The 23,712-nt window shown below is 35.6% G+C and overlaps 1 protein-coding gene across 1 annotated transcript in view; it reads left to right on the top strand.

The window, feature by feature from the left end:
* Positions 1 to 23,712, top strand: part of OLA1 (Obg like ATPase 1) — a 147,081-nt gene that overhangs the window by 73,773 nt on the left and 49,596 nt on the right. Inside the window, exon 5 of the mRNA XM_037523562.2 lies at positions 17,658 to 17,833. Within this exon, the coding sequence (XP_037379459.1) occupies positions 17,658 to 17,833 (176 nt within the window). The remainder of the gene's footprint in view (positions 1 to 17,657; positions 17,834 to 23,712) is intronic.

Below are 23,712 nucleotides of genomic sequence, written 5' to 3'. Positions count from 1 at the left end.
GTTACTTACCTGTCCTTGATCTCTCTAGGCCTTAGCCTTCTTCGTTCCTTGTTTCTGTTCTCATTTTAGAACTGTGCATTGTTGTATTTAAGAGAGTAATTGTTTCATAAGGCATGTTATAAGGCATGGTTATAAGACATCTACCTTCACAGTACCTTTAATTTGGACCCAAGAATATGATTCCTGTTTTGTATGGGGATTTGTCAAACCATCATTTCCCCAATCTAACACCTTGTGTTTTTGGTGAGTCTTCCCTTTTCCATCAAGCCTCCTCCTATCCCTTAATATATGTCAGAAAAACTAGAGAAAAGTCATAATCCATTAATGCTATGGATAAAGGTATGAAATAGTTATTTTAAAAATTAATAGCTAAACATTTACTTCACTGATTAACACCTGTCACATGTTTACAGTTTTCAAGCATTTAAACACCATTTTCAAATTCTAGCAGAGATAATATTGTCTCTTACCACCACATCAATATACTTAGGTATGGGATTTAAAAATAATTTACACTTCCATCAAAACATGTACATGAATTAACATGTACATTACTTAATTTTAAAAGGTATCTACATAATAGTAGCATCTGAGTTTGAAATCTTTAGGTTGTCTTCTGCCAATTTATAGTGAATATTGACTCCTCCATGGTCTCCTTCATTTTAGGATTTTTCTTGTGCTGGTCTGCCTCCTAATTTATTAGATTATAAACTTTGTGGAAGGAGAAATTAACCTTATTTAGTTTTTTCTCATCTCTGAAATTTGCCTTTGAACTCCTGGCACCATTCTTTTTATGATTAATATTCAGTAAATATTTGTTTAAATAAGTTTTTTAAAATGTGTATCTTTAGCTATTATACACCTTTAATGTTATAACTGGCCATAGGTCATTTTTTCCCTCAATTTATCATTCTACCCACTAGACAAATCTTTGTAAAAGTGTGTTTAAATTTTTTCTAGATTTGACCCTTTTCATGTAGTACCCAACAGTCAACTGCTTTGTGACCCTCAGTTTCTCTCTGAACTATTAAATTTTGTATATAACTGATAGAATCATTTAAAGAATGTGTGACTAAGTAAGCAAAAACAGGAGCAAGATCATAAGACTGCGGAAAATCTACAAAGGAATTTTATAATCTCAGATTATATTTACCTTCTTAACTCAGTTAACTCCTGACTGACTGCTTCCCATTTAAATCTATAGAAGCATCTTTTGGTTACTACATAGCAAAACCTTTTTCTTTTAGTGTACACCAGTGGTTCTCAACTGTGAGTTGGCAATGCCTCGAGACCTTTTTGACCTTCATAGCTAGAGTGTATGCCTATATGCCTGTGTGCACTTACATATGTCACTGGTATATATTGACATTCTACAATGCACAGGTCAGCCCCCCTTCCCCCCCACCCCAACAAAGACTATCTGGTCCAAAATGTTAGTAGTACCATGGCTGAAAACCACTGGTTTATTGTTTGTCTTTAACTTTTCATTTAGAAGTATAGCTGACATATTTTGAGTGCTTACTATGTGCCAGGTACCATCCTAAAATATTTCTGTATTTTATCTTTCAGTCATCAGAACAATCTTATGAGATAGGTGTCATTATATTTTACAGACAAGGAAACTGAGATGCAGAAATTAATCACATAACTAATAAACAGTCTGAAATCCAGATTTGAATATAAATATTCTAATTCTAGTCTGTGCCCTTAATCACCTCTGCTTTATTTATACTTCCATCCTGACTAGAATTTTCTTTTGATTCTCTTGCTTTTCTTTGCTATCTTTCCCTGAAAACCCTCTTTTCCTTTGCTAGTATCTGTCCCTGAAAGTCTTCATCTGTATTCAAGTCTGCCTTCCTTGATCCTTATTCATGCTGATCAATCCCTTCTTCTTTTTCTTTTAATGCTACATTTATTGGCCTTAATTATAGTATAGAGGTATGTCTTCCCTCTTCTTGATTTATAAATTTTAAAAATTGTACCATAATATGTAGTCCAGTGTAACATGCCCAAGAAAGCCTTAAAAAATAATTAAGTGAATATCCTGTTACTAATAGTCAAGCAATTCAGAGGTGAAGTGATGAAACACAAGAAACTACTATGTCTATTATTGCAATTTGCTGTTTTATGCTTTATTTACTATGTTAATTTATGTGACTTACATGGTTAAAACTGATTTCTTTGAAATGCTTACTAAATATTTTATTATGTGCCACAAATTAATCCTTTGCTATTATGCAGTATGTCTAACTTCACGTAGAATCTGTTGCTCCCCGCTATAGTTGTTCATTGTGCTAATAAGTGCTTGAGACATTCACATATTCATTGATTCCTTTATTCTTAACTTTACTTTATACATAATTGTATCAGTCCTCATCAAGGTACTGTAGGAAACCAAAAATACATTAAAGACAGAATCCCAATCAGTTAGATACCTAAGAGATAGAAACATATATTTTAATACTAGAGATACATACAATAGGTCATATGAATAAACTGGACAGATTATTGTTAATTGTTCACATATAGGGTATGGTTAGCGAAGGCATCATTGTGGACCTGTCTCTTCAGTTACATTTATTTAATTAAGGCCATGAAAGATATGCAACTTTTTTTGAAAGGCAGAAGTGGCAGGAAGGTGGGTGAGGGGGAGTGGAGGGAGTAGGGGGTCGGGTGGGAGGGAGGGGGTGGAGGGAAGAATATCCCATGCAGAAGGATGAGAAATGGTATTGAAAATGTAAAATGAAAATGTTGGGAGTGATTCAGTTTGATTAAATGCAGGATATTTAGCAGGAACCAATGTTAGACAAATCAAAGCTCTGGTTTGCCATTTAGTTTCTTGAATGGCAGAGTTCACATGATTCCTTTATTCATTGCTTACAGTGCTGGTAATACCGATAAAATTCTAGCTTTTGTTAATTTCTGTTCTTGCATTTTTGCCTCCTTATATTAGCCTTTAAAAAGATAGAAAGATGAATTTTCCCAGGAGCCATTTTAAGGTAATATTTAAACCATCAGTTTTACTGTAATTTATTCCAAACAAGTCCTTACAACTCCTGTTGTGACTCAGGTATTGTAGAGAGCTCTTAGACCTGGACCTTACCATAATTGCCTTGTACATGAGGGGAAATTAAGCTCTGCATTTTTGGGATTGATATGATTTGTAATAGATAAATGTGATTTGCAATTTGTACTATGAGATGGGTGTGTGTATACGCAAAAATACAGTGTCATTTTGAATATGAAGAACTTTCAGGGCTTAATGAATCAAATAAGAGTTCGTCTTGAGCTGAGGATTTGTGAAGATTGAGAGTGAGGCAAGACCAGGTTTATAGGAGGCTTTTTCTGGGGGCAGAAGGCTATATGGTGTTTTAGAAGTAAGGCAATTAGTGAGATGGTTATTGGGAAGGTTAAATACAGCAAAAGCAGCTAGCTAAACATTGGAAGTACAGCAGACTCTCAATAAATATTAATTAAAATATTATTAAATTGGCTTTTATATATTTGAAGTATCTATTATATAGAATAGGAAGTGAAATCTTACTGACAGCTGAATGTAAGTTCTCATCAAGGCACTTCTTTTCTTCTTACTACTTCTTTGGAACAAGTTGATATGTTGCAGCAACCAAATATATAAAACTCTTCAGCAATTGAGTATAATTAAGTACAGATGTTGACTTTGGGTTATAATTCATAACTATTAAGTGACTTTAATAATTCCTTAATAGTGAAGTTGTCTATTTGTTTACAACACAAATGCAATGCCAGGAATTTTTAGGCAGAATTTTCTGGTCTCTGTACATTTAAAAGAACTGTTATGTAATATTGTAATGTTATGCTACTGATCAAGTGGTATCATTCCTAACCAAAAGGCTTTTTTTGCTCACTGCTATATTAATGTAAGTTCCAATTTTAATGTTTATATCTATATCTTTTTTTTTCTTCTTTGTTTAAACTCCTGCATGAGTCACTTATAATTTCTTTAAGTTTAGCTTGGTCCCTCGAAGTCACCCCATATACATTTTATTTTACTGAACTTTTTGAAAACCTTGATCACTTTTTAAATATTTTCTTCCTGTTGGCCAAATTTAGTTTTGAATTTTTTTCCTTTAATGAGAGAGGAAAAGAGAGGGAAGAAAAGCATAGCAAAAGCAAATTCTTTTGCCTACCCATAGTTATGTTTTCTATTCCAGCATTAAACATTTAGTTGTAGCATAGACCGGGTTATTTTAGAACCTTCACTTTATCTCAAATGATAGGTTTCACCCTGGAAAGTTCAGATTAAAGACTTTGAAGAATATTTTTGATTGATCCATTATTGTACATAAGTACAATCCACCAAGTCTAGTTATGCTATTTCATTTTATGATACTGTGCCAGATAATTATCAGTTTACATTACTAGACCAATTATTTCCATTTTTATATGTTTACAAAATATTTTATTTCTCTAGAGATTTATAAATATACCCACTTAAAGTAATTAAAATTTGATTGATATATATACCCCTTTTCATTTGCTTTAAACTCTGAAGGCTTAGAGAATTAAACCTATATCCCTTTTAGCAGGTTTTTGTTAGCAGAATGATTTCTTTTTTTCTGTTTTCCAAAATTCATCTTATTCCCTGATATCTTTAAGAAACCAATGTTTTCTTTTTTTAAGTAAATATAATAAATTGAGACCCCCTTCTCCTGTTTTCTAATTTGAGGGAAGTAGTGAAGGCTACATATCTTATTTAATATAGAGACAAATATTATAAGTGAAGTCCAGCTATGAATTAGATTGTTTTTGTTCAGAAATCCCTTTTATTGTCAAGATTAGAAGGAACTTTATCTGATTAATACTAGAATTTTACAATGCATCTTTAAAACAAGGCTTAAACTATACTTCTAAATCAGAATATTTAAAGCAAACAGTAAAAAGATAACTAACTCCCCCTTTAAACTACTCTTCTACCCATACAAAAAGGAATTTGGTTTTGTCATTTATGGAAGGTAAGTGGGGGCTGGCATTACCCAGTGTTTCAGAATAAAGTTAGAGATGTTAAGTGAATTGCCAATGCAAATTTAACCCTCTCCCTTCTCTTCAAATATTAATGTACTATAATGGAGGAGTGTAAATGTAATACCAAATTCTAAAATAATTAAAAATAAGGTAATGTGCTATAGAATTATAAGGAAGTTAGGAATCAGAGTTCTGACACAAGATAGGACTTTGAAGAATGGATTAGAAATTTGAAAAGAAAGATTTTTTTCTGAGCAATGATATCCTTGGTTTGATTTTTAACAATGCATTTTAATAACTTATCTTGTACTGTTTTAGGAATATGGCTCCTAACCTTTTAGTGATTGTGGTGGGACTCTGGGTTAGAATATAAAGTCTCAAAGCATTTATTATTTACTACACAGGACAAACTGGAAAGAGTGTGAAACACAGCATCTTGGATGTTTTGGTACTGTGATTTAAAGATTCTGTAAATTTGCATAATAATTTTATCTCTTTTTTTTTTCCCCTAGAGCTTGTTCTTTGCTTATGTAATACCTGTTGTTTCAGACTAGATTTGGGCATTGACTCTAATACGTTAGAGTCAATACTGATATTACCTTGGATGTGAAGAAAGATCATTTCGCTTGAAATCTTGTCATGTTTTCTCTCTCCCATTGTTTATATTTATTTATAGTTGGCAATTTTTTTTTATTTAGTTAATTCTCACTATTTGTCCTACCATCTTCTCACCCATCAGTATCTTAGTATACTTCTTCATCACCATATTTGGAATACAGCAGTTTTCTTTTAACTAGTTGCCAACTTCTGTTTAGTCTTTTGAAAATGTTGCTCTGTATTTATTATGAATGTAAAAAACAATGTTTGCTCCTAATTAACCTGCAGATGAGATCCAAATTTACCCTGCTATTGGAACTTCCCTGTCCTTCACCTCTACTTGATAAAATAAATTTTTACTTTCTCTTACTCTTAAATACAATTTCTCAATATGCTCAGCTCTTTAGTAAGTCTTATTTATATCAACATTTGTCTTCTTTAATGTTTTTCTTTTTTTTAATTAAGAATTTCTGTGTTTTTTAAAAAAGATTTATTTATTTATGCATACAAGAACTGAGGTACAGGCCGGAGGTGTGGGGGGGAGCGGTGAGAGGATTCACCAGAGTGGGGAACAGAACAGGCAGAATGACTGAAATACACTGCTGAGGGGAGCAGCAGGTGAGTCAGGAGAGGTCTGCTGCACCATGTGTGTACCTCCCTAGGCGGTGATCGAACTTGTGCTACAGTGGCTGCAGATAGCTTCATAGGTTGCGCCTTAACCCCTTGCGCCACCAGGGAGGCCCTCTAATGGTTTTTCTTATTACTTGTCATATCTTTCATTATTACTTCATCCTCTTTGCTTATACTATTTTTTTTTAATATTTAAACACCTTAATTATTATTACAGTCTTTGCTAGTGAATACTGTTCTCCCTTCTTATTAAATTAGATTTGTTTTCCCAACCAGATTATCTAGTCATTAAAATTAATTAAAATCTATTATTCTGGTTTTTGTTTTTAATTCTCACAACACTTAGCATATTGTTGTTATAGGACAGGGAGAGGGGCAGCCCAAACCCCGCAAACCTGCCTATTCTAAATGGGTTCGGCCATCCGCCGCATCAACACAAAACATATGAGACTTTAATGAGAAGGAACTTTAATAAAACTAGGAAACAATACAGGAAAAGCAAATAATCTAGTTTCTAAATGAAACACCCAAAGTTACCCATCCCCTCGTGGGTAAAACTCCATCCAAATGGGATCGGCCCAGAACAAGGCCCCAAAGCCTGCCACAAGTCTAAAGCATCTTCCAGTGGGGACCCACAGAAAAGGGTCACAAACAACCAGACAAGCCCGGAAGGAAAAGAGCAAAATCAACATCAAGATAAAAGCTGTCATTGTCACCTCCCCATGGGTCTCACCCACATCTGTGTCACCCAGTCCACGACCAAAAGACAAGCGCAGTTTCTTCACGTGTCTCTAGGCTCCATGCTCCTCCTCCAGGTCTTGGCTCCATCCTGCTTCCTTCCTCAGTCTCTTCTCCAGCTTCTCCTCTTCCTGCTCAGCTCCACCCTCCCTTGGGTGGGGCAGGGAACCTGGAACTTCCCCCTTTCCTGGGGACCACCCTGTTACATTGTTAGATATACAAGCAACTTTCTTTAAGTGGGAAACATATTTATCAAGGATTACAGTGGTTTGGGACATATGTGTTGAATGGCAGTTTTGCTTTGGCTTATACACCAAGGAATACTTCATCTCTGTACTGTGTAAAATGGAAAAAGACATGTCAAATAGTTCCAAATATCCTCTCATTCCAAAGGTAACTGTACACATGCTATTTGAAATATCAAGCTTCCTTAACAGGTAGCATATAAAATATTGCTGTGAAGTCTGGACACAATCTATTTCTACATCTAGCTAACGATGCTTTGCTTTTGAAAAGTGAATACAGTCCAAAGTTGAGTAGTAACATAGCAAAACAATTCACAAAAGTCCTGACTTTCTGAAGTATATTTGTATTTCTGGAGCTCTTCACAATTATATTTAGCATACTAAAAAGAGTATTTATCCTCTTTATTCACATATTTATGGAATTAGATAGGCTTTGAATGAATGAGTAAATTAATCAGTCTTCAATCTATTTAAAGTAACTGAAACTAGCCAATGTGTTTCTGCCATATCATACAAAGAAATAAATGTGCAGAATATGCAGTACCATATGGATAGTCAACTGTATCTCACCAAATCAAATATGTATTTTGACTGACTTTCAGTAAAGGGGGTATATAGGCTTTAAAAGTCATGACTTTAGTATCAGCATTGACAGTTTGCATTTATTCACTTAATATCTTTTACAATAGAGATTATTTATACAATAACTTAAAAGATATCTTAGTTAAAGTATACTAGAACCTTAGGGGAGTTCTGAGCTGCAGATTATGTTAATGAGTGTAATGGAGATATCTGAGAAGAGAGCTGAGAGACAACACTTACGGGGCAGATAGAGTAAGAAAAGGAGGGCCTGAGGAAACAATGGCCAGAAAAAAAAAAAACAGAAGAAAATAGGAGAATGCTTTAGAAAGAAACAATGAAAGAGAGTATGTAATACACTAAAGTTAGATGCTACTGAAATATCATTACAGATTCCTGAAGAATGACTTTGATTTAGCATCATGAAGGCAAGTTATTGGTGTCCTTTTGGATGCTGATTTATGATAGCATAGTAGAGGCATATTCCAAACTGCAGGGGGTTAAGTTAGAAATTGGAAATAAAGAAGTGTGGAGAGGGTAGATATAGACAACTCTTTCAGAAAGTTTGGTTCTGAATTAGAGGAAAGAAAGCACTAGTTAGAATGGGGATTAATGTCCAGGGATGACTGACATCATTGATACAATATAAAGTCTTAGGATTACTTAGGTATTGATGGGAACGTATTAGTGGAAATGGAATGTGGAGAAACAAAACAAAGAGTCTGATAAAAACAAACCAAATGCAAACTCTAGAAATCTCACTGTACATTTGAGGCTGCCAGAGAATAGAGAGGAAGGATAGAGCAAAGATGGGAGGAAGCCCAGTCAGCTGTGGTGGAGGACTGTGGGTGGTGGCTGTGGTGTGCTAGCATGTATCTGGGCATGTATGATTGTATACCTCTGAATCATATGCAGTGTTGTAGACCAGTGTTACCGCAATAAGAGAAATAAGTAAAAATGAAAAACATGGGAAAATGAAAACTTAATGGCAAAACAAAAGAGAAATAGAGATGACAACAATATAGGAGAGAAAGGCATAATATGAGATGTCGGGAAATGCAAGTGCTCATATGGAGGAAACGTCTTTAGGGGAGGATTAAGATCCAGAGCTGAGATTGTGGAGAGATTAGGCATACATAGAAGTTGACATATTTTACTGGAAAAAAGGAGAGAGTGTGTAAAAACAAAGATGATATCATTTTCCCTGTGAAGTAAGGGACGACAGCTTGGGTCATCTGCTGGGGATAATAGAAAGAGAAGAAAACACTGGAAATGTGAGAAATGTCAAAAAGATTTGAAAAAAGTGATTTGTTGTGAAAGAAAACACTGTAGAATATCTTGGTAAATACTGTGTTTATGATGGAATTCAATCTGATCCAGTTTATGGTTAAATTTCTCCTATAACAAAATATTTAATAATGAGGGTTTATTATAACTAGTATTGTTTTCATTCACCTATATTATTTATGCACACACACATACAGATTTCAATGAAGAAATATGAAATAATCTTATTGGTAATGGTTTTCTTGTGGCTACTCACAGCACAACCAAAATTTTAATCAAAATGTGCATTTTTTTGCAAGTTAAATTTGTTTCTTGTATTTTAAAAAGAGTCACTTTTAAAAAGTACTTGTTTTTTAAAAGGATTAAAAACAGCGCTGTCAAGCTATTGCTAGCCATTGTAGCACAAATCTGATCCCTAGCCAGGGAGCTAACCCAAGGCTAGGGAGCTAACCCAATGGTGCGGCAGACCTCTCCTGCCTCGCCCACTACTCCCCTCAGCAGTGTATTTCTATAGATCTGCCTGTTCTGCTTCCCACTCTCTCTAGTGAATCTTCTCTCAACCACCCCCCCTCGCACCTCTGGCTTACACCCCAGTTCTTGTATGTATAAATAAATAAATCTTTAAAAAAACTGCTTGTTTTGTATAAGCATTGTTTGCTCATTATAAAAGTTTAAGCAAGGTAAAACTGCATAATATGCAGTACAACCGCACAAAAAGAACTAGTGTACAAAAATAAAAAGTGAAGAAAATTTAAAAATTGCTCTATAACTCATTATGCAGGAATTATTTTCATTATATTTGGTTAGTATTACTAAGAAAAAAAATTTTATCTAAATGTGATCATTAGTTTTTGTGCTCTTTTCAATCGACTACTCCATTTTATCGAGTTTGAAAGAAATAACTAAAGTAGAAATTACTGACCTTCAGATTTTTTTTTCACAAAACATACATTCTTAAATTATACTGCTAGAGTTAAGAAAAAGGATCATGAAAACACTAAAAGGTTGGGGAAATTTTTCTTAAAATTATATGTTTCATCGTTATGTAGTATGTGTTGATTCCTTACTGTGGAAGATGAGAAAATGAACAGCTTACATTTTTATTTCCCTTCACCCTATCTCAAAAATTTTGTTAATTTTTCTTAACTTTTCATAGCTTATAATCCATGTTTTATTTCATTAACATAAGTCCTGTAGTTGAATCTTATTTATATGTTAGGGTATTTTTTTTTAATATTTATTTATGCATACAAGAACTGGGGTGTAGGCCAGAGGTGCAGGGGAGCAGTGAGAGGATTCACCACAGGCAGAGTGGAGAGCAGAGGCAGAGCTATTGAAATACACTGCTGAGGGGAGGAGTGGGTGAGACAGGAGAGGTCTGCTTCCTGCCCAGTGATCGAACTCATGCCACCAGCCACTTTGTCACCAGGGAGGCCCTATTGGGTATCTTAAGTAGAGTCTGATCATACTTTAAATCTCTATTCCTAACAAAAACAGGTTCGTTGGATATAAAATTCTTGTATTACCACTGCTTTCCTTAAAACTCTGAAGACATTGTTCCCCTGCCTTTTGGCATAGTTACGTTGGAGAAATCTGATGTTACTGGGTTTTACCACTTTTGTTCTTGTTGATATGTATGGTACCCGTTGAGTGACCAACTCAGTTGCTTAATTTTTGTTTAAGTGTTTATTTATGTCAGCTTAATTGGGATGTGAAATTTTGGAAGTAGCTGTTTTTTCTGCTTTCTTTACTGATAGGATCTCTCTCAAAGGGAAAAATATCATGGTGTTTACCTTACTTAATTAGTCCACTTAGAGTATATAGAAAGGAATTTTTCAAAACCTGAATGAATTTAGAAATGCTAAAATCTAGCTCTTTATAGCTCAAGCTGTAAGAAATAAGAGGATAAGGTCCATGTTTATATCCTTGAGTCAGTATCCTTATATATGGAAGAAATAGTAATGAAAAGGAATATAGCTATTAAAGTATTTTTTAGAGAACCACTATTTGTCAAAATCAGGGATCAGCTTTTGTGCTTATTTTTCTTTTCCCTTTAAAAACATCTGATATAGTTGAATATTCCTTCCTTCTTGAAACATTTCTTTTCCCTTCCCACCATGAGAGAATACACCTAGTTTTTCCCTGACTTTTTTCATCCCTCCTAGTCTCTATTGCCAAATCTTCCTTCCCTGCAGACATTTGAGCGTTGGAGTGCTCTTTCTATATGTCTCGCAGATCCATAACTTTATTTATTTATTTTTTTTTTTTAGATAATAAATTTTATTGTTATATTCCCCATACAATTGCAGCGCCCCCATTCTGACCCCAATCCCTCCCCTCCCGCCCCTGCCCCCCTAAAAGTGTCTCTGGTTCATAGTTTTTTGTTGATTTTGATTTTCACTTTCTTATAGTTATTCATTTTCCTGGTCCCTTATTTAAGTTTTCTAGATTCCTGCTATGAGTGAGACCATCCGGTATTTTTCTTTTTCTTTTTGGCTTATTTCGCTGAGCATGATCCCTTCCAGCGCCATCCATGTTGCTGCAAATTGCATGTGTTTATCTTTTTTGAATGCTGAGTAATATTCCATGGTATATATGTACCACATCTTCTTGATCCAGTCATCTATTTTTGGGCATTTGGGTTGTTTCCAAAGCTTAGCTATTGTAAACAGTGCTGCTATAAACATAGGGGTGCAGGTGTTCTTTGGAATTGATGTTTCTGTGTCCTTTGGGTAAATACCTAGGAGTGGAATTGCTGGATCATATGGAAGCTCTATGTTTAGTAGGTCCAGAAATCTCCACACAGCTTTCCACAGTGGTTGGACCAGTTTGCACTCCCACCAACAGTGCAGAAGAGTTCCTTTTTCTCCACACCCTCGCCAACATTTGTTGTTGCTAGTTTTTTTAATATGTGCCATTCTCACTGGTGTAAGATGGTATCTCATGGTAGTTTTGATTTGCATTTCCCTGATGACAAGTGATGTTGAACATTTTTTCATATGCCTGTTGGCCATTTGCATTTCCTCTTCAGAGAAGTTTCTTTTTAGCTCTTCTGCCCATTTTTTGACTGGATTATTTTCTTTGTTGTTGTTGAGTCTCATCAGCTCTTTGCAGATTTTTGTGATCAGTCCTTTATCATTAGTGTTGGGTGCAAAAATGTTCTCCCAGTTGGTGGGGTTTCTCTTTGTTTTTGTTATTGTCTCTTTTGCTGTGCAGAAGCTCTTTAATTTGATGTAGTCCCAGCTGTTTATCTTCGCCTTCACTATCACTGCTTTGGGTGATGTGTCTGTAAAGATGTCTTTGATGTGCAAATCATGTAGTGTTTCGCCTATATTTCCTTCTATATATTTTATGGTTTCAGGTCTTATGTCTAATTCTTTAATCCATTTTGAGTTGATTTTTGTGTATGGTGTGAGGTAGTGGTCAAGCTTCATTCTTTTGCATGTAGCGACCCAGTTTTCCCAGCACCATTTATTGAACAAACTTTCTTTGCTCCAATGCATAGTCTTTGCTCCTTTGTCAAAGATTAGTTGACCATAAATCTGTGGGTTTATTTCTGGATTTTCTATTCGATTCCATTGGTCTGTATGTCTTTTCTTGTTCCAATACCATGCAGTTTTGATGATTATGGCTTTGTAGTATAGTTTGAAGTCTGGGAGTGTGATGCCTCCATTCCCTTCTTTTTTTTTCAGGAGAGCTTTGGCTATTCGGGGTTTTTTGTGATTCCATATGAATTTCATCAATAATTGTTCTATTTCTTTGAAGAATGACATTGAAATTTTGATTGGAATAGCATTGAATCTGTATATTGCTTTTGGAAGGATGGCCATTTTAATAATGTTTATTCTTCCAATCCATGAGCAGGGAATATCTCTCCATTTCTTTGTGTCGTCTTCTATTTCTTTTAACAGTGTTTTATAGTTTTCTTTGTATAGGTCCTTTACCTCTTTTGTTAGATTTATTCCCAAATATTCGATTTTTTTTGTTTCAATAACGAAAGGGATGGTTTTTTTGATTTCTTCTTCTTCAGATTTATTGTCCATAACTTTATTTTATTTTTAAAGATTTATTTATTTATAAAAGAACCGGGATACTGGCCAGATGTGTGGGAGGGTGAGAGGATTCACCAGAGACAGAGCGGGAAACAGAACAGGTAGACTGACTGAAATACACTGCTGATGGGAGCAGCAGGTGAGTCTGGAGAGGTCTACTGTGCCATGTGGCTATCTCCCTGGCCATCTGGTATCAAACCCACACTGCAGAGGCTGCAGACAGCTTCACAGCACTGCGCACAACCGCCTGCGCCACCAGGGAGGCCCCAGATCGATAACTTTAAAACACATCTGATGACTACCAATTTAATATCTGTAGTCAGGACCTTCTATTCTACATCTAGTCCATCTCTAAAATATAGTCAGTACAAACACTTGTCATCTTCTCTATGGCTCTGATTTTATTTCATATTCCTGCTCATCTGATCATCTCTCATCTGCAGAACTACAACTACCTTCTTTTTTTTTTTTTTAGATTTATTTATTTATGCATACAAGAGTTGGTGTACAGGCTAGAGGTGTCGGGGTGGGGGGGGTGAGAGAATTCACCAGAGACAGAGTGGGAAACAGAACAGGCAGATTGACTGAAATATACTGCTGAGGGGAGCAGTGGGCGAGTCAGGAGAGGTCTGCTGCGCCATGTGGGTTGCTCCCTGGTCAGCCAGGGATCGAACTCATGCTGCAGAACAGCTTCATAGGTTGCTGCTTAACCCGTTGTGCCACCAGGGAGGCCCCTACAACTAACTTCTAACTCACTCTGTCATCACTCTTGTCTCCACCCTTACAATTTTTTTTTAAAGTAGCCAAAGTCACTTCTTTAAATCATAAATATCATATCATACTACCTCCTCTTTTTTAAAAACTCTCCAATCATTGGCTTCCCATTATAACTTGAATAAAATACAAACACCTATAACTTATAAACAAAGGTGAACTGCTTTAATTCTCCAATTTAAACTATTTACCATCCACAGCTGTGGTTAATCCGCAGTCACCTTATTTCTGTTTCTGAAATCCTTTAAGCTTGTTCCCAGTTTAGGATTTCTGTGCTTCTTAGAACCCTCTTCCCTCAGATTTTTACATTACTGCCTCTTTCTGATCCTTCTGTTCTCAACTCCAATGTCCTCTCCTCAGAGAGGCCTCCTTGACCACCCTAGCCTATATAGTATTACATAGCAGTGTATCCCCACCCCAACACACACTTGCCCTATCACATTACCTTGTGTTATACAGAATAGTGCCAAAAAAGTTTTTAAAAATCAGATAATACCCCCCATCAACATGGCCACATATTCAGACATTGCTCCATTTTACAAAAAAAAAAAGTCATCTCACAGTTTTGACTAAATTAAACAGGAAACTTTGTCACTATTTTATGTGGAAAATTAGTATCATTTGCCAAAATTAAAGATAATTAAAATAAACACAAAGAAAATTGCATATTTATTAAATATTTTAACCTTTAGCTGCTATGAGCTAAGAGCTACTCTCTTGATAAAATTATACATTTTAAAACGTTAGACATTAAAGACCAGTATAACAAGCTGAGGCTTTATCTTTGATGTTATCAGAAGGACTAAAAGAATAAGTTTCTCATCAAGAAATTTATTATGATACAGTATTTTCAAGATACTGAAGTCATCTTCTTTACCAATACAGTGTTTCCCACAAAGGGAGAATTATGATAATAATTGTAACATTTATGGTAATAATTGTTTCATTAATCTGAAATAAATTAGCCATGGACTAGAGTAAAAGTGTGCTAGTGAACTATAATAAGAATTAGTGGGGAAAAAACTATGAAGTCACAGTTTGTTTTTACCTGTTCTGAGGTTACTATTACTCAATATTAATGTTCGAGTATATTACAATGGAATTTCTTCTAAATTACTGATTCCTACATCATAAAAAATAGTATGTCCCCAATTATTGAATGAGTATGATACAATTGGGCTCTCAGCTGAACCTTTTCATGTATTAGCACATTGAATCACATTCTTCCTCCGAGAGGTAGAAACAACTTCATTTTAAAGATCTGAAAATGAGATCCATAGAGGTTCAGTAATTTCTCTGAGATTTTATGACCTGTAAGCCTGTCTAACTTTAGAGTCATTATTCTTAACCACTAATCTTGTAGTAAAAGCGGTAAGATGTGAAAAAATGCTGTAAGTGTATGGTGAAGTCTGTTGACTCAGAAGTATGTCTTTGGGAAAGTAGTGTCACATTTTTCAGTTGCAAGAAATAGGAAATTGCCCAATGGCAATACCAAATTTTCTGTAAGCTTATATTTTACAGCTCTTTAGGCCTCCTTTCTTCACAAAGCTATTCATCTTTATTTAATACTGTAACTTGTTATTTCTAACATTTTATTTAATATTTCAGTAAAATATTTGAATAATATAGCATTATATAAGTTTCCGGTATGTCTATTCAATTTTAAATAATAACTTTAAAGTTTCCATCACTTAATTTTTGGCACAATTTATTATCAGAAATGATTTAACTTCTCATAGTAAGTTACCAACTCACATCCAGATGAATATAATAATAATATTAGCTTTGAGGCATAGAAACAAAAAGCAATCTAGAATACATAGGATCTGTAGTTTGAGGTTTTTACTTTATAGTAGGGGAAATGAGCTAGTGATGATCCAGTGATAATTCCGTTCTTTGCCTAACCTTTGGCACACTGCAGGCAAGGTGCGATCTAGAGAATAATTTGAAGATTATAAAATAGACAAGTGATTTTCTAGGTTTTTCTATTTGGTTTTGAGTTCAAACATCAGAATTTTTTTATTGTCTTTGCTTCCAGAAAAATTGCAATTACTGTTTCTCTATTATCTATTCAGTTAAAATTGATGGTTATAATGAAGAGATTGCCATTTAAAACTCCTGATCCACTTATGGCAGGATTGTTATTGAGGACATCACTATAGTTAATCATTGTCTCTATGTAACGGCTATATAGGATATTTTTCATTGTGAATGCCATAAAAAGTTGAGTTGTTTCTATGACCAAACTAACCAATTTTCCTTTGCAGCTTGACGGCCAGGAAGCTAACCTTTGTTTTTATTTTCCCATTTTATTGTGGCATTTGTGTAAGATGTCTCAAACACAAGAAGTAAATATTACCATGTGTCCAGGGAGGCTTCTTTCATGCTTTTCAAATATTAGTAAATTTTTACCTAAGCTGCTGTCTGTCTGGTGTGTTTTTAGTACAATATAATGTACCTCATTTCTTGTTAATTTTGTACATACGTATTTGGCATCATATAATATTTTATCAGTTGAGTGGTAAGAATACTTGTTACTTTAAATACTTATGTTTTAATTATAATAATATGCTTATGTTTTAATTATTACTGAATAAATGAAGATACAAAACAGTTTAATTATTTTTAATTCTGGGAAATTATATTTTAAAACTCTTTGTAACCTATAATGAGAATATCTTGGTCTTTGGTATAGAAGTGTGAGCTTTAGTCACTTTCTCTTATCAAATTCAATCAAACTGTCTTTCATGATTGCTGTGATACCTCTGTCTAAAATAATTGATACATTATGTTTGAAAGCATCTCATTTTGGGAGTATAATCTAGTTGGTAATTTTAATTAAATTAATTTGCTTATAAATGTTTATTTTGTGTATATCATTGCTTTCTATTTATAATATTGCTTAGTATTTGTTCATTTTTGTGGTGCAGTTCTTTATCTGGTAATTTGAGTAAATCCCAGTTGAATTATGTTGCCACATTATGTCTTCAAAAGGGCATAAAGTCAGCACACATGCTTCAGTAATATCTGGTTGTTTTACCCTTGTGTTTCCAGTTGGCAATTTGAAATTATGGCTTCAACTGCACTTTAACTATGTGATAATAGCATGTGTTTCTAATAAGGGCCAGAACCATTTTGTTCGGATAGTGTGAATGGTTGTCACTCATATATGACAAATGCACCTTCCTCTGCTTCTTTGATAGCCCCTAAAAACCATACCCTCGAATCAGGCCGATGAAATTAGCTGCTGTGTAAATTGTGTGTCTGAGTGGTTCATTATCTAATCACCGTCAGCACCACAGCGATAAAGCAGATTGAAGCAGGGAAGAGGGCTGCCAGATGATCACACACTCTCACACACACACGCGCGCGCGCACACTCACACGCGTGCCCTCTCCCCCTCAAATCTGTTTCCCTTGGAAACCTTAATAGTGCAGTTTCCAACTTCAGAGTCGGTCCCTGGAATTCAGCATCTCGGTGTAACCAACTTCAAAGCACCAGTAGTTCTGGGGCATCATTCCCTTTCTGTGAAGACCGTGATTTTGTTTTAATCCGTTTTGACATGTTGAAGCTCTGGAGCTACTGTTTTGTTTTTAGTACCCTGAATATGACTAAATAGGGGAAATACCCCAACTGCTTGCAGGAGTTCAGAGTCACTCAGCTATTGTTAATTTGTTAGCCTCGTAGGAACTTTGGTCACTCTATGATGTTCTGTGTTATTTATTGAATTGCTTCCCTCTGACTTACTCAGGCGCGTTCGAGGACGACGACATCACGCACGTAGAGGGCAGCGTGGACCCTGTGCGGGACATGGAGATCATACACGAGGAGCTGCAGCTCAAGGACGAGGAGCTGGTGGGGCCCGTCATCGACAAGCTGGAGAAGGTGGCGGTGCGCGGGGGCGACAAAAAGCTCAAGCCCGAATACGTGAGTGGGCTGCGGCCTCCAGTGGAGTCTTAAGAGCGCATGGGGCGTTAGCGTGGGTCACAGGACAGTCTAGCGGGTGTCGATGTGGTTGGCCCTGAGCCATCTGTGCGTGAGCGCGCGCCTCTGCAAGAATTGGGCCTGCGGGGGTTGGCCGCACGAGGGCGCCTTTAAGGTAGTCGATGATTGGACCTTTTCAAATGAAAACACACATCTTTGTCTTTAACATTCAAGTGTGTTTTCTACCACATTTTTCTAAAAAAAATATAATTAGTAACATTTTAATAATTGTTTTAAAAAGCAATGTTGAAGCATTTTAGGACCTCTGTACTACCACAGAAGAAATCATTTGCAAAATCAGCCCCCAAATGTTGTTAGTAAGTTAATAGTTGAAAGTGCCTGGTCTTAGAATAGTGTTGTGCAGCGGATTTCCTCGTGAGACTAAGACAGCCCACGTCATTTCACTTCTGAGTGATAGTTATTTCAGTTGTTTCCCATTTGAATGGAATGGAGAAAAAAGAGATTTTCCTGAAGACCTTGTACAAACTATAGGACAGAGGCGGGATTAAAAGTATGGGTATGAAAAATAATTCTTTCTTGAAATGGGGAAAACTGTGATAAAGATATTGCAGTTCATTTGCCCCAAACAGCTTGGTTACTAATTAGAATAAATTATTATGCAATAACCTCTTAGTCTTTTAGAAATACTATTTTTTTTTTAAAGATTTATTTATTTATTTATACAAGCACTGGGTACAGTCAGTAGCGCAGGAGGGTGAGAGAATTCACCAGAGTCAGAGCAGGGAACAGAACAGGCAGACCGACGAAATACATTGCTGAGGGGAGTAGCAGGCGGCAGGAGAGGTCTGTGCGCCATGTGGGATCCTCACCTGGCAGCTGGGGATCGAACCGGTGTTGCTGAGGCTGCAGGCAGCTTCGCAACCCAGCGCTCAACTGCTGCACCACCAGGGAGGCCCCTAGAAATACTATTTAAAAATAAATTTATCAATCATGCCTTTGTAAATGGGGCAGAGGGCCATCAAGTTCTTCTGAAATTCTTGGGTTTCTATTCCTGACTTTCTTCTTAAAACTAGAATGTTGACTGGTATTACTCTTGTAACATTTTCTTTTCATTTCTAAGCATTTTCCTAAAATTTCTATAAAAGATTTGAAAGCATTTACAGAACTTCATTTACAGGAAAATCTAAACACCTCCCCATTCATTTTCCCTTTTTCCACCCATCTTTTCCTGGTTCATTGGAAAGCATTATAATCTGACTTTCTCATTTCCAAAAACTGTGATTATTCCATCATTTTCTTTCCTCATATTTGATCCTGCTGCTTCAGAATAAATCATAGATCAGTGGTTTTTTTTTTTTTTTAATTTTATTTATTTATGCATATAAGGACTGGCATGCAGGCCAGAGGAGTGGTGGGTGAGAGGATTCACCAGAGACAGAGTAGGGAGCAGAACAGGCAGATCTACTGAAATACACTGCTGAGGGGAGCAGCGGGCGAGTCAGGAGAGGTCTGCTTCATCATGTGGGTAGCTCCCTGGCTGGGGATAGAACTCGTGCTGCAGAAGCTGCGGATAGCTGCATAGGTTGCATCTTAACCCCTTGCGCCACCAGGAAGGCCCTTATATGACTTATTCTTATACGACTTACCTTACACAGCAAGAATTATTCTGTTTAAGATAATTTCTTAAACAAGATTCTAAAAGAATTTAGTGAGGCTAAATTGCATTCCTTCACCTTTTTCCCCATGTTCTCTCTGTCCTTGTCATCTCTGACTCAGTTAATGGAACCAAATTGTTTGAATTGAAAACAAATATCTTGGACTTAACCTTTTTCCTTTACCTTCTACATCCCTTCCTATTGATCATCATCTCCTGAGTATTGCCTATATCTCTTCCTTCCTTCTCATATCTTTTATTTGCGCCTTATTTACTTAGTTTATTTTTGCAGTTTGACTGATTTCTTTACCTTCCTTCTTGTTTTCCACAGATATAAAATGTAGATTAATGTTATTCCCTTGATTAAAATACCCCAGTATCTTCCTGTAAGATACTGCCAACATAAATTCTATGGCTCACAAATTTCTTTGTGATTAAGCTTTGTCTGACTTATATTTTCTCAACTCTCAACAATGATCTAAACATTTTGGTTTCACATGATCTTATTTACTTATTAGAACTCTGCTCATTTGCTGCTCCTCCAATTCCATTTCATAGTATCCTTGAAGATTAGCCTAAAGCAGAAGTTTGCTACTCTTTAAATAGCTTTCATTGTGATAAACTGTAACATAAAATTTAGCACTTTAATCATTTTAAGTGTACAATTTGATGTCATTAAGTACATTCATAGTTGTGCAATCAACACCACTCTCCATTTCTAGAATTTTTTTTTACTTCCCTAAACTGAAACTCCGTATCCTATAAATAATAACTCCTCTTCTTAGCCCCTCTAATCACTGTTCTACTTTCTGTCCTATGAATTTCCCTATTCTAGGTATGTAATCTAAGTAGAATCATATAACTTTTGTCTTTTTTATCTGGCTTATTTTATTTAGTATAATGTATTCAATATATAAATATAATGTATTTAGTATAATGTATTTATTTAGTATAATGTATTTATTTAGTATAATGTATTCAATATATAAATATAATGTATTTAGTATAATGTATCCATATTTTAGCATGAATGAGAATTTCATTCCTTTTTAAGACTGAATTATAAGTATATACTACGTATTGTGGTTATGTGGGTAGTTTCTACATTTTGGCCACTGCTGTGAATAATACTGTGACATTGTTGTACAATTACACTGTGATAATATAACATTTTTGAAGAAATCTCTGAAAACAGTCTGGAAGGCAATGTTAAATGACTATAGAGGCTTAGGGAGATAGAATTATGAATGCTTTTCTGCTTTGATTTTATTGCCTTTATAAAAAAAATCATGGAAATGAACCCCAAAGTTAAAATATATTACACATATCAGCCCATTTAATAATGCATGAACTAGGAATGTGATTGGAAATTATTGCAGTGCATTATTTGAATCTACATAGCATGCATACCTCAAAGCTAAAAGAGGACATTTATAACATTTTCAAAATAACAATGGCAAGTTGTTTACTTTGATGTGGGTAATTATCAATTTGGGAGTCAAACTATGGTAGGCAGGACTAGTTCCTGGGTCTAGGAGACATGATTGTTCTAAGCAATAATGAGTTTTTTGATGATGATGCTCTTAGGTATAAGTGGACAGGACTGGATAAAGTGTCTGTTTTTCTTGAACTGGGATGAGAAGAATGAGAGTGTAAGCATAATTGATCAGTATTAATCTAGTAGTCATCTTAATGCTGTATATTTTATTTCCTCAGCTTGTAGTCATTATTGTAAGAACTCCTAGAAATGAATTTTTTTTAAAAAGATTTATTTATCCATGCATACAAGAGCTGTGTTATAGGCCAGAGGTGTGGGGGTGAGAGGATTCACCAGACACATAGTAGGGAGCAGAACAGGTGGACTGACTGAAATACACTGCTGAGGGGAGCAGCAGGCAAGACAGGAGAGGTCTGCTGCGCCGTGTGGGTTAGCTCCCTGGCCAGAGGTCAGACTCAGGCTGCAGTGGCTACTGATAGCTTCATAGTGCTGCAGCTTAACCCCTTGCACCACCAGGTAGGCCCATGAAATTTTTTGAGTCAATTAATCTCAGAAGTTTTATTGTATTTTTATATTGGGTTCTTTCAAGTGTAAAGAAAAGAACAGAGATTCAAATTAAAAAAAGAAAAAACAGCAATGGAAAAAGAGAGATGCTCCTTAGGCTGTTTCAAGAAATGGAATTATACTTTTAAAATACAAGGACTAAGGGAAATGGAAATCCAAACATATTTAAGAACGGAAAATGTGAATAGCCAGACCTTGAAGTTGACATGTAAACCATCCCAGGACAGTACCCATTAATTCAGCGGAAGACTGTGTATCTTGTGGTTAGTTGGTGCTCTACCACTCTCATCATTCAGACGTTCTCCATTCTGCTTTACTAAAATTCTGCTTTTTTTCCTGCTGCCACTAGAGTTTATCTGCAATTGTATGTATATGTTTTTAATAACTGATTCTCCATAATTTATACTTATTTATAATTACCTTATTTATCATGTCATGTGGTTCATGCTAACTTGTGTTATTTCAGTGGTCCATTCAGCTTAATTCTTCAGTTCTTTTATCTTCGTATTTCCTAATTCCATTTCCTGCTAGCAAGTGTCTACTTGGCCTTAGAAGGGCTGTTTGTTTTGTTGGTTTTTTGTATGAGTCTGTTTCATAGGTTAAGTGCCCACCAGTTGACCAGGAGGCGGTGTTCTGGGTAGGACTGCTTAGCAGAAGCTGTGGATTAAATCAGGTTCCTTTCAGAGAGAACTAAGTAAGCACCATTTTGAATTTCGTGTTTTGTGTGCTGTGTAGGAGACCTAGTACATACAGGTCCTCTGTGTTCACTGTTATTTAATCCAGGACAACAGTTAGGAAGTATAAAGATGTGTAACACTTCTGGAATAACATAAAAGAATGTACAAGGTTCAGGGCAAGGGTCGTAAGGATTAGACCCTAATTCTAAAGTAACAGACTACTTTAGAATCATCAGTTTAAATATACCCTGAGGGAATGAGCTCATAGAACTGATGTTATAGAACATAGGTTGAAGGAATACTTTACTGGGTGTTCCCACCTGCCTACTTTCTCTTTTCCTGTAGCCAAACACACACAGTGGAGAAACTAAAAGTGGGACATTTAGTATCTCCATAAATATATTATTACCACCTTAAAGTGGGCCCTCAGCTAAATCTATCTTGAGTATATAGAACTATTCTCTGCTGCAACTGCTTCCCTACCTCCTCAGACCTCTGATTTATTCCCACTTCCTACTTTCATCCATCCCTACTCTTAGCAAATGACTGCCTCCTACTTCAAAGATTAAAATAAAAGCCATCAGACATTTAAATTCTCTTAGTTTTCCACTAGCCACTCATAAAACCTACTTATTCACTCCTCTTATCTACTTCCTAATTTTTCAGAAACCTTACGCTGTTAGTCATCCCTTCTTTTTTTTTTTTGTTTCTTTTAAATGACTTTTTAAGTTTTTTTTAAGTGACTATTGAGATAAATAAGTAAAATAAGTAAGATAACCATAAGTAACACACACATACCTATAAACTTTTTAATGATTCAGTGGTTTTCAGTGTATTCACAAAATGGTATTTCAATCACCGGTTATCTCTGTTTTCTTGATAGAACCTTATCTCTCTTAAACTAGATTGTTTTTATCAGCTATTTAAAGATGACTTCTTAAATCTTTTTTAAAAAGCTTTTTTTATGAATGCCACACTCCTCATCCTTCAGTTACCATGTTTTCTCTATCCTCTTAAAAAGAGTATTTCATAACACTAAATGTTCAATTTACCAAAAAAGATCGTTTTAAGTTCACATGTGCTTATTAATATAACCTTAAAATACATAAAGCCAAAGTTGATGGAACTAAGAGGTTGAAAAAAAAGGGCCAAGTCTACCGTCATGATAGAAAATTGTTAATATTAAATCTTTTAGAAATTGATAGAATAAGGTCCTCCCTGGTGGCTCAGGGGTTAAAGTTTCAGCACTATCAAGCTATCGAAAGCTACTGCAGCCTGAGTTTGATCCCTGGCTTTGGAGCTACCGCATGGCGCAGCAGACCTCTTCTGTCTCACCCGCTGCTCCCCTCAGCAGTGTATTTCAGTCGGTCCACCTGTTATGCTCCCCGCTCTGTCTCTGGTGAATTCTCTCACCCTCCACCTCTGGCTTACATCCTAGTTCTTCTACATAAAATAAATAAAATCTTAA

Source organism: Talpa occidentalis, unplaced genomic scaffold (genome assembly GCF_014898055.3).
Source record: "Talpa occidentalis isolate TD23 unplaced genomic scaffold, MPIMG_talOcc4v2.1 talOcc4.3, whole genome shotgun sequence".
NCBI classification, from domain to species: domain Eukaryota; kingdom Metazoa; phylum Chordata; class Mammalia; order Eulipotyphla; family Talpidae; genus Talpa; species Talpa occidentalis.
The sequence above is the reverse complement of the archived record's forward strand: the minus strand, read 5'-3'. Positions and strand labels throughout refer to the sequence as shown.